Source organism: Cydia splendana, chromosome Z, assembly GCF_910591565.1.
Source record: "Cydia splendana chromosome Z, ilCydSple1.2, whole genome shotgun sequence".
In the NCBI taxonomy this organism is placed as follows: Eukaryota; Metazoa; Arthropoda; class Insecta; order Lepidoptera; family Tortricidae; genus Cydia; species Cydia splendana.
In genome coordinates, this window is record NC_085987.1 from 28,524,623 (window position 1) to 28,539,016 (window position 14,394).

The 14,394-nt window shown below is 35.0% G+C and overlaps 1 protein-coding gene across 1 annotated transcript; it reads right to left on the reverse strand.

Moving 5' to 3' along the window:
• Positions 1 to 658: 658 nt before the first annotated feature.
• Positions 659 to 12,145, reverse strand: LOC134805221 (solute carrier family 35 member F6). Its single transcript, XM_063778530.1, has 8 exons — positions 11,987 to 12,145; positions 11,486 to 11,633; positions 10,882 to 11,031; positions 9,912 to 10,059; positions 5,189 to 5,353; positions 3,998 to 4,162; positions 3,258 to 3,384; positions 659 to 2,657 (listed from the first exon to the last, which is right to left on the reverse strand). Exons 2-8 carry the CDS (start codon positions 11,630 to 11,632, stop codon positions 2,456 to 2,458), a joined length of 1,104 nt encoding a protein of 367 aa, XP_063634600.1. The 5' UTR covers position 11,633; positions 11,987 to 12,145; the 3' UTR covers positions 659 to 2,455.
• Positions 12,146 to 14,394: the final 2,249 nt, after the last annotated feature.

Consider the following 14,394-nt stretch of genomic DNA (forward strand, 5'->3'; position numbering starts at 1 on the left):
CGTTTCAGCTCAGTTGCACCAGCTGTGGTCACGGAAAGACATATATCATGTCTGTGAAATTATATCGCGGTAGACCCGTTTGTGTAATTAAATATATATATATATGTATTGTATTTGAAATTCATGACACCTAGGATCACTATCACTGCTACTTGAACTAAATATTACGTGGCAGGTAGGTATATATACAAAGGGTTGGAATCGCTAAATATGATACAATATACTGCAATCACTAGTATTCGTACAGTAGCAATTGTAGCAAGAGGATGCGACACACGTTTAGAGAATTGTTAAATTGTAGGTACAATTCTACATATATGTATAATTATTACTACAATTTAATGTAGCACAAAACAATTGTCAGCTACATATTTGTACATTTTCCGGAAAAGATATGTAGCGTATGTAAAGTTTTGTGATACAATAAATTGTAGACTTGTCGATACAATTTACATATTTGTAAGAATTTTCCACTACAAATTTGTTACTTGTATATTTTGTGGTACGCACATTTGTATTATTACAAACTTGTAACTTGACACTTGTAAAATTGTAATTGTAAGTTTTGTGGGATAGGCCACGTGCGGATGTCTTGTTTGGCTGGGTCTTGTAATGCATCCTTAGCAAGCAGGGGGGGTGTGCGAAATTAAGGAAAAAGTGTTTACAATCCAATACTTTGCTATCGCCAGCCAATAACATTTTATTCGTAATAATTATAACTTACAATATTTATATCGATTTATACAATTCGTAGATTTTAGGGTTCGCGGGTAGCCAAAATAGCAACAAAAACCTTGTCGATTTTCATTGCGTGACAATAGTTGCAATATCATGTTGTTTTATGAGATTTACCTAACAACAATATATTATTAGGTAGGTACCATATAATTATGTGAATTCTCTTGAGAATCTCAGTCTTTGTATACATAACTAAATACATAGTATTTTAACTTTCTAAGGAGAATCCACACCGTATTCGTTACTTATTTTACAAAATAGACATATGAGATAATATAAGTTTAAAAACCCCGGTTAACGACTATTCATTTCGTCACCGAACTGACAGATCAGACGTGATTATATTATTACAACATACTTTAGGGTGGTACATAACTATACCATCCGTCCAATATAATTGCGCCTCGAGTAAGAGTTCATTAAGCAAAATATTTATGAGACAAAATACACATTGGACAAAGAAATTGGACAGGTGAAATACCACCCTCAAGTTATATTTATAGCTTCAAGTGACAACTTAAAAACAATATAATCCATATTATAAACTTGATTGAATGCAAAATAGTGGGTCAAGATATGCTCAACCAACCAATTCATATGACGATAATACTACAAAGTAAATAATATCCAATATACGTGAAAATATAATACAATGTGTAAATATACAGGTGAAAATTAAATTGTGGATGAAAAAAAAATATTTTTTTTTGACAATTGACATTGTGATTCGGGTTTTAAAAATCAGCCTGTATATATTGCGATTAAGCGAGGAGGTATGTATGTAGAATATCGAGAGGGCGAATGATGCGAATGATAGGTAACGTACATCCACTTAATCTTATTATACTACATAGGTGCTCGGAAAGAGCTCCACGGATTGTAACGGTGTTTGCGCGTCATGTTGAGAGTCATGAGGTATAGTGTTCACTGACTCATGATTACCTTCAGAGATTTTTTTCTATAGTATTATTTCATTGTGACTTAATGTTTGGTAATATCAATAGTACTTCTCCCGAACATCCTGTATATAAATAAGTGATGTTTGCAATCATATTAACAAGACATTTACACTAGAAAGATTAGAAACTGGAATATGCGAACACGTTGTTATTATAACACAACTCCAACTGAACTATAATGGAGGTCTGCGATTTCGCTCTCACACATGGCACTGAGAACTGATTTTGTAGCCTAAAATAATAATTTCTTAATCATTCCTGTTACTAGTGATTGCATTGTAATTTTTTAACACACTATTATACAACGTATACGACTTCTCGTTCCGTCACCGAGAACTCTTTTGCTTTAGAACACGCGTCTTTGGTCCCATAATTTAAAATTAAAATGTCAGAGTCTAAGACTATCTTATTTCTCTGACTACTGTTCCGATACTAGGCAGCACCACCACCAGACTCCAGACTGACACCAGAATATTCGTATTGGTTCGAGGAATACGCGTTGAATAAGACTCTTTCACGCGCACAGTTAACTTAAAAATGGGTATAGGTAAGGTATTTGCTGAAAAAATATAATAATATTTAATTTTTCATTTAAATGTTTAGTTCCGTGTTCGTTTGTTCCCGAAGATGTGACTGATTGGGAACACTAAAATAAGTCAACCTACTAACATTACAACGCTTTTGTGAACTTAGGGCTATGAAAAATATAGATATACTTAATATGTATGCGTTAGTGTGTTATGTTCGGTGGGGCGGGGCTAGGCCTCCTCTTGGTCGTCCTCGTGGTCGGCGGCGGCGCTGGCGGGCGCGGGCGGCGCGGCGGCGGGCGCGCGTCGGCACCGCGGCACCAGCGCGTTGTACTCCGCCATGCCGTAGATGAGCACGGCGAACCCGAGCAGGTGCGGCCAGTGGAACACCTGCCAGCGCACCGCCAGCGACACCATCCAGATCACCAGTGTCCTGCAAGACGACACAACTGCACTAACACTTCGAAGAGACATGCCTTTTTAAGATAAATAAAATAATCATAAATAATATGATATGATATAAGTATAAGATGACTCGCGATCACTATGCGTTAATGCTGCTTTTATACTCACAATTTAGTATTTTTTGTTCATACAAAAACAGTTTATTTCTTCTATCTTACACACATAAATTACGCCAGCATAAAGATAAACTGTTTTGTTAGAACAGATTTCTTATCTGGGATAATATTATTATTGGGTAATAATAACATCTAATTTCGAATTCGATTTTATAATGACAATCAAATAGACGAGACAAATCAAATAGATAGTAGCAGCTTTCCGCTCGAAAAAAAAAACATTAAGTATAATAACTTAATCACGTATTTTTCTTCCTATCTCTTTCGAATCCCATAGGTCTCTACGGCGCTCGAGACATATTTAGCATCGCCGGCTCCCCTCCTAATAACGACTCCTAATTACTCGTAATAAGTATGCGGGTCCTGAACACACCATAAATATAGCGTATTATATTATATTACAATAATTAATAGTGTTAATATTACTGTAATGTACTTAGCCACGTACATACCTAACGGAATCAAGCACCATCCTCGTGGTGGCAGACATTTCTTTCGTCACGCTGATGCCGGCGAAGTTGAAGAAAGCAATCGAAACTATCGTGCCGAGAATCGCCACTAGTAGTACTGGATTATTTCCTGAAATATGCAGTTACAGATATTAAAATATTTTCTTTTAAAATTTGACAAATTTAGTGTAAAATTTTCTGTAAAAAATATACGAGAATAATAGTTACTTTTTGTTTTATTAGGGGGCAAAGTTGTTGTTTAACCCCTCGTGCTAATATTGAAACCCGAGCAATCGGAAGATTCCAAAATTAAACCACGAGCGTAGCTAGTGGTTTGAAAAATGGAAGTTTAAGCGTTTTGAGGATTTCAAAGCACGAGGGTTAAAACTTTTCTCCCGAGTGAAGCACAAAAATTTTCACCATGCCAACACGAATAAAATACTAACTGTAGGTAATCCAAGTGAACGTTATTCAATGTTTAACTTTCAAAATCACTCAACATGACAACTTTCTCATCGAGAACAAGCTGATGGTGTGATGAAAAATATTTTGAACTTATTACTTCGATTTTAACTTTACTTAAAAAATTATATTTTAATAACTATACTACAAATCTTAATTCAGCAGATTCGATGAGGTTGTATAAGTATAACCACTTAAGATTTATTCGGGAAATGCCATCGTTAAAGATCTGCGTCACTACCGATAGATCACTAGTCGGTATATAGTGTAAAGGTGGCCACCTATCTGCACCAGGCCGTCGATGGCGTCCTCGACGGTGCCGCGCGCGTTGTGGCCGAAGTGCGGCGGCGCCGGCGTCCAGTAGAACACCACCAGCAGCGCCGACAGCACCGAGAACCCGAACACCCCCTCCCACCCCACCGCCTGCAGCGGCGGGATGTTCAACCCTGTTCACAATATCATTTTATTACTAATCTTCCATCAAACACTTTTCACTACATGACAGTATATGTGTTACTAATATAGGTAGTTTTGCAATGATACCTACTTTATTAGACTGTTACTAACCTAATGATACTTTGCCAGACTATGTAATGAATATGTACGAAAGCCATACAGAAAACTTAAGCATTCATCGTATAGACAGGTAGCAGAATTTTACCACGTTACAGTTTTAGACATTGACTGTAAGTTCGCTAAGAGGCGCAGCAGACTGACTGCAGTCATGCTGCTGATGGAACTGAATACATACCAAGTGCCCGGTTGTTGTACATTAACCATACAAGTTGCATTTTTATTACATTCTGTCTAACTAGGCCAGTGTTTTTCAAACTGTGGGTCGCGACCCCCTGGAGGGAGTTATTGGGTAAGGTAGTTTTATCGAGTTCTAAAGTTAGTGTTGTACATTGTTTGACACGCAGCAACATAACGATATGTGGATATGGTTACGGCTAAATAACATATAATAATGAATACGTCGAGCTAAGTGTATGTGCAGAAACTATGTTAAAGATAAGTAGTTATCAAAGAAAACATGGCCGATCTATGACGTAAGTAACTAACGTCATAATACCATAGATCGGCCATGTTTTCTTTAGCAACGATACATTGCCAAAGATTTTTTGGAATATTTTTCTTACTTCCACGTATAAACAAAATGTCCTTAAAATTAGAGCTACAATCATTAACTAAACTAAAACAAAACTTATTATCTTTAAAATATTCACTTTTAGCTTTGATACGCAAACGTTTGTCAATTATCAATATGTAATATGCCAGTAAAAAAATGTTAACGTATTTTTGGGATTATGGAAGGTCACTTTACACTGAACACTATCAGTTTTTCCTAAGATGTGATCCTATTCACAATCACTTTCAACTGAAGTGAGACGGTTAGTAAAGTGTCTGCTCGTGAAGGGCCGTGTTTGAACATAACATTTAAGAAAAGTGTCGGCACATTATCATCAGCATACCTCTAACGTATTTCTCTTCGTAGACCATCTGGCAGGAGGTGATGACCTGCGCCACGATGATGAGCAGGTCGCCGGTGATGAGGCTGTTGGGCCCCTTGGTCTCGCCGGGCTCGCGGAAGATGGCGTCCGTCGACCCCACGATCACCAGCCCCAGGATCACGCCACCTAACAAGTACGTTAATATCACATTTGATGGTAAACTAGTACTTGCTTTAAAGCTCGAATAAGGATGAGCATCCACCAGAGATAAAAAAGATAACCGAGCGTTGTACGATAGACATAACGACCAGTAGAAGACGCGCACATCAATGTGAATGCATTCCCGCACGGCTCAGCTACCTTGCGCATTTCTGATAAATATTCACTGATTAGAAAGATAACACGAAAGTATTGCTTATTTTTAAAGCTAACCGGCCGTTTAAATTATTATGTAGGGATAGACCATGAATAAAATATCCACCATAAGTAAGGACTGTATCATCATCATCATCATCCTGGCGTCAATCCCGGCTGTGCCCCCGCGCGGGGCGCGAGGACCCGGGGTCCGCCTAAGTAAGGACTGTATCGTTTATTATAAATACCTTCAGTTCAAACCCTTAGAACAAAGTAATACAAACAGTTAGACCAGGTTTTATCTGCACCTATTTATAATAAACGATACTGTCCTTAAGTACTACCTAAGGATTTTCAGATCATTTCATCTACACTAGCATGATTTGTTACTTATTTTTGCACTTAATTAGTACTTCAGTCTCCTTTTATTACTTGCTGTCTAAAATGAGACTGTAATAGGTAATAGGTATGTACTATTTCATGGTTTTACATTCTACTAATATTTATTGATAACTGAATATCTGAAGCTGCGTATTTGCAATTTATGTGTTTACTTGTGGAACGAAATACACATTGTCTGAACACAATAGATGCCTATCACGAGAACATGTGAGGTTAATAAGTGATTTTAATCTGCTACACAGCGGATAGTATTACCTAGCTAGGTACTCACAATACTCAACAATAAGTATTAAACTAGAGGAAGCCGATTAAGAAAGTATCTTAAATAAATAAATTACATTTAATTTGTTAATTTGCTAAAACACCTACTGATAAAAGGAGTACGGTGTTGCCAAAGTATTTAATACCTAGGTATTGAATTATTGACGTAGGTGATTAACAATTTATTAATAAGGACAGTAGATATTCATAATATTGTTTATTGACTCATTCAATACTTCTGCAATGTTTACGTGCGACTACATTTTGACACGAATATGTTTCCGGTTACATTTCTTACATGTATGTATTTAAATGGAGTAGGTATATTTATCACTGCATAAATCATAAGTACGTGTTTATACAACTAGCCCGTCATAGCCACAGTGCATTTTTCGGGAATGTAAGATATTTTTTCAATACATGTATAAAAAATATATCTTATTAATATTGCGTGAGAGCCTAAGTAGGAACAAGACTTCCATCATATTTGTTTTGAAAACGGACCGTTGTCGTGCTGTTCAAAGTATCGATGCTTGTTTTGAATGTTGCCGGCAGCGTTGCCTTGTCAAGTCTAAACATTCCCAGAGTGCTCACATTTATAAAGCATTTTACATTTGGACCATCAACGTAGTTTTCAATACGTGTGGATAACATAAACAAACACCTGGGCTATGCATTCAATGACTTGCTATTGGCTTCATAAAATTCTGCATTTGGTTTAATTTAGGAGAAATCGTTTCTTTTTGTAATTTTGTTTTTCAACTGGGCGTCTATAGTGAGACGTATGTTACATATGAATTTAAAGACAGGTGAGGGTAGAAATACCTTATATAAATCTTAGACTAAACTGGTATGATTTTTCATCATTATGAGTTAGGTCATAGACATTAAGAGAGGACGTATGATATCACGCACACTGACATAATTATAATATAATATTATACAAATATATTAATCACTATATTACGTAAGTATATTATCTGTGCCATGTGTGACGAGTCTGAGAGAAACATTACCATCTGTATGCCTTTATGATTACTATTAAAAAAGCAACTCGGGTTTCTAGAAATGATTCATATAACTACAATTCAAACGTAGAAAAAATAATAATGCTTATTGTATGTAGGTAGTTACACTGACTACCTATATTAATAACTTTACACAGGGTGGTTATGTCTGATACACAGGCGTTTTATTTTGAATTAGAAGGATTATTTTGAAGGAGGAAAGTTGTATTTTCTGTTTTCCAATCCACACATTTTTTCAAGTATGAGGCGTGAATGTACAAATGATTCTGAGTAAAATGAGCCCAAGAAGTCAATATTTTGAAGACACGAATGAAATATACACTTTTTTTGGAAAACGCTCATTTGTACAAAAATTGTAGGAATGTATTTCTTCTGTGTCTATTTTTTCTTAAGCAGAATAGACAAATTAAAACCAATATCGATGTACGACAGCGACAATAGTTATTTGGGCGTTTTCAGAAATAAATATTGTAAACCTGATTCTTTCACATCTGGACGTTCTTGGGCTCATTCTACTCAGAATCGACAGCATTCTCCATCCTACCATTAAAAAAAGATGTCCCAAAATGTCCATTCCATTACGTCACGTTTTAGTATGAAAAAATGTTTCACTTGTATGTGCGTGACGTAGTGGAATGTACAATTTTTATACAAATTTTTGGGACATTTTATTTTATCATCAGAATTGAATATGCTAGTGATTCTGAGTTGAAAGAACCCAAAAACACCGGGATCTGTGAGAATCGGGTTTACAATATTTATTTCTGAAAACGCCCATTTACCATAAAAGTGCGGAACGATTGCCTATTCGCACGTGTATCGTACAACGTTTTACAGTACATATGGCCCTTTAATTTTTCGACATAGGTACGGAAAGTGCTCATTCCCGCACTAGTGCGGGAAAGTAGGCATACATAGGCATATTTAAACTTTGAAAATGTCGGCATGGGATGGAAACGACTTACGAATATTTCATTTCCGATTATTTTTCATTCCATACCAAGTTTAAATCTATTTAACTTAATAAGTAGATTTAAAAAGAATGTTCATGTTTTCCTGCCAAAAATTTTCTATGGAAATATAGTTTTAAAAAGTAAAAGTAGGTATATGTGATAGGCCTCCTCTGTATTTCATATTTGTCTATTGCAAAACTTATCTAGTGACCTGTGTGTATACTGTAATAGTACATTACGATACAAGTGCGAAAAATATAAAACTCAAACGAATAATATATGACCAAAATACAAATAAAATACGACGGAAGGGAGTGTTTTGAATCGACACGAGTTGCAAATTACCTATTCGCACATGTATGGTACAACGTTTTACAGTACATGTGTATCCTTCAATTTTCGACATAGTTACTGTGCTAATTATCGCACTAGTGCGGTAAAGTAGCACCATATGTACTTTTCGCAAAAGCTTTAACATTAAAACACCAAATTACGTTTCTGGGAAGTGTTTTGTGTTCCACTCTAGACACTCTATCAAATGAAGTTACTATTTTGTAATTAAACCAAGTATAAAGTAGGTAATTAAAATATAGCAAAAATTTTAAGTTAGAGAACTTAAGAATTTAAATTAGTACATACCAGAGCTTTAAATTATGAATTATGATTCTAATTGAACTATGTACCTATGTACCTATGTAATTAAATTAAATACTGATAGATAGATAAATCCCATTTACTACACTTACCAGAATAGGTAAAATCCAGAGATGTAAAAAATACTTTATAAAAGTATTTAAATACAAAATACAAATACTTCCTTGATATACTATTTCAAATACAAAATAGTTTTTGGATTTGTATTTAAAATACAAAATACGAAATAAGTATTTTCAAAATACTTTTTAAAAATACAAATACTTTGCGATAAAACGTACTGTGAATAGTGAATACCTAGTCTGAATTAAAAAGTATTACTCGGAATATCCGAGTTGAAAAGACTCTCTTTATTTTTTGAAAACAGTGTGTCAATCAGTCCTCTATCTAAAGTGCAAATTTCTAGTTGTTTGCTCATATTAACCGGTAGGATGAATGGATGATGGTTTTTAACAGCCAATTTTTAAAAGCATTAATTTAGATTTATAATGTTTTACAGCTAGTATAATGCCTCTCGTTAGTGTGATGAAAACGTCTCGTTTGTGTTTCACCAGGGCAGAAAAGTTTTTCCTCCTCTCATGCCTTAAAATCCACGCACCACTTAAGATTCCACTTTTTGAACCACTCGCTACTCTTGTGAACATGTGCGACGTTACTGAACAGATTCAACAGTTCCATGTAAAAAGAATGAGAGAGTTGCCAGGATTGTAACATGAGAAGAGATTGTTACTCCTACCTACATTTAATTACCTACTCTTCTTCTTCTCGTGTCGATGGTTTACGTACCTACTAAAAATCATTTTGTATTTTGAAAATAGAAAATAGGTTCCAAAAACTATTTCAAATAAAATACAAAATAGTTTTCTTCAAAAGGTATTTAAATACAAAATAGTTTTCTTCAAAAGGTATTTAAATACAAAATACAAAATAGGTATTTTGCATTTTAAATACAAGTATTTCAAATAAGTCACATCTCTGGTAAAACCATATTTTTAGTATATGTACTTCAGTCATCAAAATCAAAAACTGTAAAGTCAAAAAGACTAAGCAGTCTTTTAGTTGGAGGTTGGCAGAATACATTTTTAAACATACCTATGCCCGCCCACTCTCTCTTGATGATTTGTTTGTCAAGGAAGATAGTGGAGAATGCTGCCACAAATATTATAACCGACCCTCGAAACATTTGAAAACTGCTAGCATATGTAAGTGTCAAGCCCACATACATGATCGAGGTCCCCACCTGGAAAATTTAAAGATTTTCAGGTTTAAAAATTATATGTTATTATGGTAATTGTGAAATTTTATGCCATATTTACTAGGTTCTTTTACAGTTACACTCAAAGCTTTTTTCTTTTTTTTTACCTGTAATGAGATACAAATGTTGATGTTATGTTGCATTATTTCTTTTATTACTAAATGCTTGAATACTTTCAATCCCAACACATTGACCTTTAATTAAAATGGACTTTACTGTAAAGGTTATTTTGTAATGTAACTGATAAGTTTCTATAATATCAATTTCAATTCAAATTGCAAAATATATAACTGATCTCTTGTTTACATTCTTAAATAACAGGGCAGGAGGCACAATATACGACAACAGAAGTATAAAATAGAGTAAGTATAGTAGAAGATTGATTGATAAATGGGCATATTAACTTTTTTGTATTGTTATTTGGTCCCACTGTCCAATATTGTCCATATTAGTTTATTTGAAGAGATACTGTATCACATTCTACAAACATGCTTAGTAGATGGTCCCTTATAAAATTGGCTTATTAACTACCATTTAAATAACCTATGAAATCAGGATTTTAGAGTTATTTTTCCCTTAGACTTACACTAGAAACTTAATTCACCCCACATTCAAAAAGTTGTTAAAAAGTAATACATATTTATCCACTATTCAATACTTTATACAAACATACCTACTAAAGTATTGATAAATCTGGAAACATGCATAAATACAATCTAAGAACAGTACCCACTTTGTAAATATGTAGAAAGCCACTTCAAGTAACACTCATTAATAAAATTACATAAATCTAAAAGTAAAACTCACTAAATCAAACATAGCAGCTGGCATCAAGATGAAAGGATTAAAACTCTGGTTGCCCTGTGTCAGTTGGTGGCCTCCTGTATTCCGGGTCTTAAAATATATCAGTTTGAATACAAGTAAGCACAGCATTTCACCTAGAAACATAGCTGCTGCCTAAAAACAGAAAACAGATACTTTTGTATGATTGATTAAAATATTAAACATTAGTCATTGTTATTTAAATAAGTTTTTGGCAAAAATTTCATTTTCGGTACAAGCTTTTATCGCTGACTGTACTTTTCTTACGACAGACAACTAATACTCATTGAGACAATTCTAAAAACCCCTAACACTGTTTCATCACAGCATTGCATTGTTTCATCACAGAGTTCCTATGGCCACCTCCTGTCTCCATCATCAGATCAGCGCAATGGTACCATAATATTGCATTGTCATCCGATTTATACATGCATGCAAAATTTCAGGCCAATCGGAAACCGGGAAGTGGATCAAATTTAACTTGCAAGATTTGATTACAGACCAACAGACAACGGGACAGGTGCAACTAAAAAATAAAAGCTTGTAAAAAAGAAACATTTTTTTTTTCTATTCAAGAATTATTTCTTACCTGCAAGAAAGGATGCTCAAAAACTCTAACTACACCATCTGATCCCTTTGATTCAACTTTGTCAGCCCACTTAGTGCTCAAAGTGTTGATGGACCCTGTGACTACCATCATCAGGGCAAGGAACTTCTGGTATCCCGTCCAGGCCATGCTGTAAACCAACTGTCACATTATGTGCATACCCTGACAGTCCATTGTTATATTAAATATATTCAAGGCATCTGTCCACTAATTAAATTGAATAAAATATAAAGCATTTATTCAGACAACGCCTCAATAGGTACAAATAACACAGATAGTCCTTATTATTACATACTTACATATCACATTCACAAATATAATAAGCCTTCAGTTAATAAAATACTATCCAGTAAGACAAACTAAGTATTGGTAAAAAAAACAAAGGAATGAGAGTAAATTAACTTCTGTTTTGTTTGTGTCTGCAGATTGCAGAATTTTGTTTTAGGTACGTATAGACAAAATTTGAACGAACAATATACTTACTTTTAAATTAATAAACACGCTGTGCTGTAGGTAACCGTAAACACTAAAAAAATTAGATAACTTTACTCAGCATTTCTATACAAAGGAAAGGTATCATGTGTGTTTCTATACACGATAAGGTTAACTCGCGATCGCACCGTTCTTTGCGACATAAAAATAATGAAATGCAACGCAAGTCGCAAAATATGCCCCAAGATTTCGTCTTCGATGACGTTGACGCATTTGACAGTGACAGAGGGCCTACCGCGAACCACGTTCGTCGTGTTGCCTCTCTGTCGCACTTGTAAATTCGTACGTAAGTGCGACAGAGAGGCAACACTTCAAACGTGTTTCGCGCACGGACGTAGAGAGTAAACTGGATGGAGTACATTGGCCAAAAAGTGTGTCCACATGAGAAGTCAAGGTGGGCCGTTGTATCTCTTTCTAATTAGGGTGACCATACGTCATATGTATGTAGGATATTAGGATAACGTTGAATATAATAGTTTGGACACAGATTAATAAATAGTTACTATGTAACAGATACCTCATTCCCAAACAAAACCAAAAATACCTACGCTATAATAGCCTACAGAACCTTAATAATACCTGCTGCTCAGGACAAGAAGAAATGTACCATAATTACGCGCACAAAGAGTCGAGACTGTGTTGCCCGCCGTTCGAGTCACGTGCCAACGCGTCATCGTAAGAATGCCCTAGGGTTGTAGCTACCTTACCTATGATGATTATTGTAATAAAACGAATGTTGCGAATCAAATATGTTTTAGTTTTAATATAATGATTTATAATTTTTTCACTTCTCGGAATTCTCTGTTATTAAAATTTTATAAGTAGTTGAAAATATCCTAAATCGCGTAAATAATTTTAATAAATATTCAGGAGCAAAGCAACGGACAATCAACGGTTTTTAAAAGTTGTAATACGGTGCTACCAGGCCGATTAATTATTACGTCGTCAAAATTATTTAAAAATACTTTTTCTAACCCTTCAATATAATTATTAAACTTTCAGGTGGGACCTTTAGCCCGCCATAAAAAGATGAATTTTTATTATAGGCTTTTTCCTTTGTTTTTTTGACTTATTCACCCATCTACTGCACAATAATTACGTGGTTTCTGAATTTTCGTGGTGGTACTGAATAATAAGCGCGGGAAACGCGCGGTGCAATGCGATGCGGCCGCTGAGGCGGGCGTCCGGCGGCCCTCTGTCGGTTGTATCGTCGACGATACGCCGAGCGGTAGGCATACAGCGCGTGGCCTTGAGCGTGTGACGGAGGCCTGTAGGGCTACCGCCAATACCGAAAATCGTCAATTGCGGGCATTTTTCTCTGTCACTCTTATTACGCCTTCATTGGAGTAAAAGAGAAAGATCCCCGCAATTTGCGAATTTCGGTTTTCGCGGTAGCCCCTCTGGTTTGGACTAGATATTTACTTATTCGTGCATATTCTAAACTGCAAAACGTAATTCAAGACCAAAAAAAGTAAGATTTGTTGCCACTTTTTTACTAGCGCATCTTGTATTTATGTAAAAATAAATAAATAGAAGTACTTTTTTAAACTACAGGAGTAAAATTACTAATAAATAAATTATCTTAGCGTGATTATTTATCAAAATGAATTTACTATTTTACAAACAAATTATTGCAGTGGCAACATTGTCTTACTTTATTTGGTCTTGAATTACGTTTTGCAGTATAGTTATATTAGTAATAGAAATCATACTGTCTTTTCGCTGTACTGGTATTATTGCCTAAAAAGGTATAAATGGTGTGCTTCTAAGTTTTCCGTATAATACAAATAACTTTAGGCATGCCTACCTATTACACTTTACACACACAGATACACTAAACTTTACACACGGCATTTTACACAGATTTCCAACTTGTATTCATACATTTCTTCACGGTTAATTAATACGCTTTCCAGATGCGTTATGACGCGGTTCCTTCTGAACCCACTAAAGCTGTGAATTTCACTCAAATTTGTATCATCAACAGCCGTTGCTCCGCATTTAGCACATTTTCTATGTGCATTGCAGGGGGGCGATTTTTGAATTTCGATTGCTCGATTTCGTCACTCGAAAATCGGTGGAAAACGGTGAAATGTTAATTTTTGAAATACGAGCGATATAAATTTGGAATCAATTGGTATTGACCACTCGTTATCAATTCTATTAGTAGAATTTAAATGCCTAGTAGTGGAGATATTATTGAACGAAATACACGAAATCGAGCGCTCGAAATTCAAAAATCGCCCCCCTGTAATCCATGTAGGTACAGACTTACAGATTCTTAAGTGGTAGTACCGCTACGTTGTATTTATTATTTAAAGATCTAATAAATAAAATTATCGTTATGAACTTTAACCACAGCAGTTGGACAGAGTCATTGACAAATATATTTTTTTATT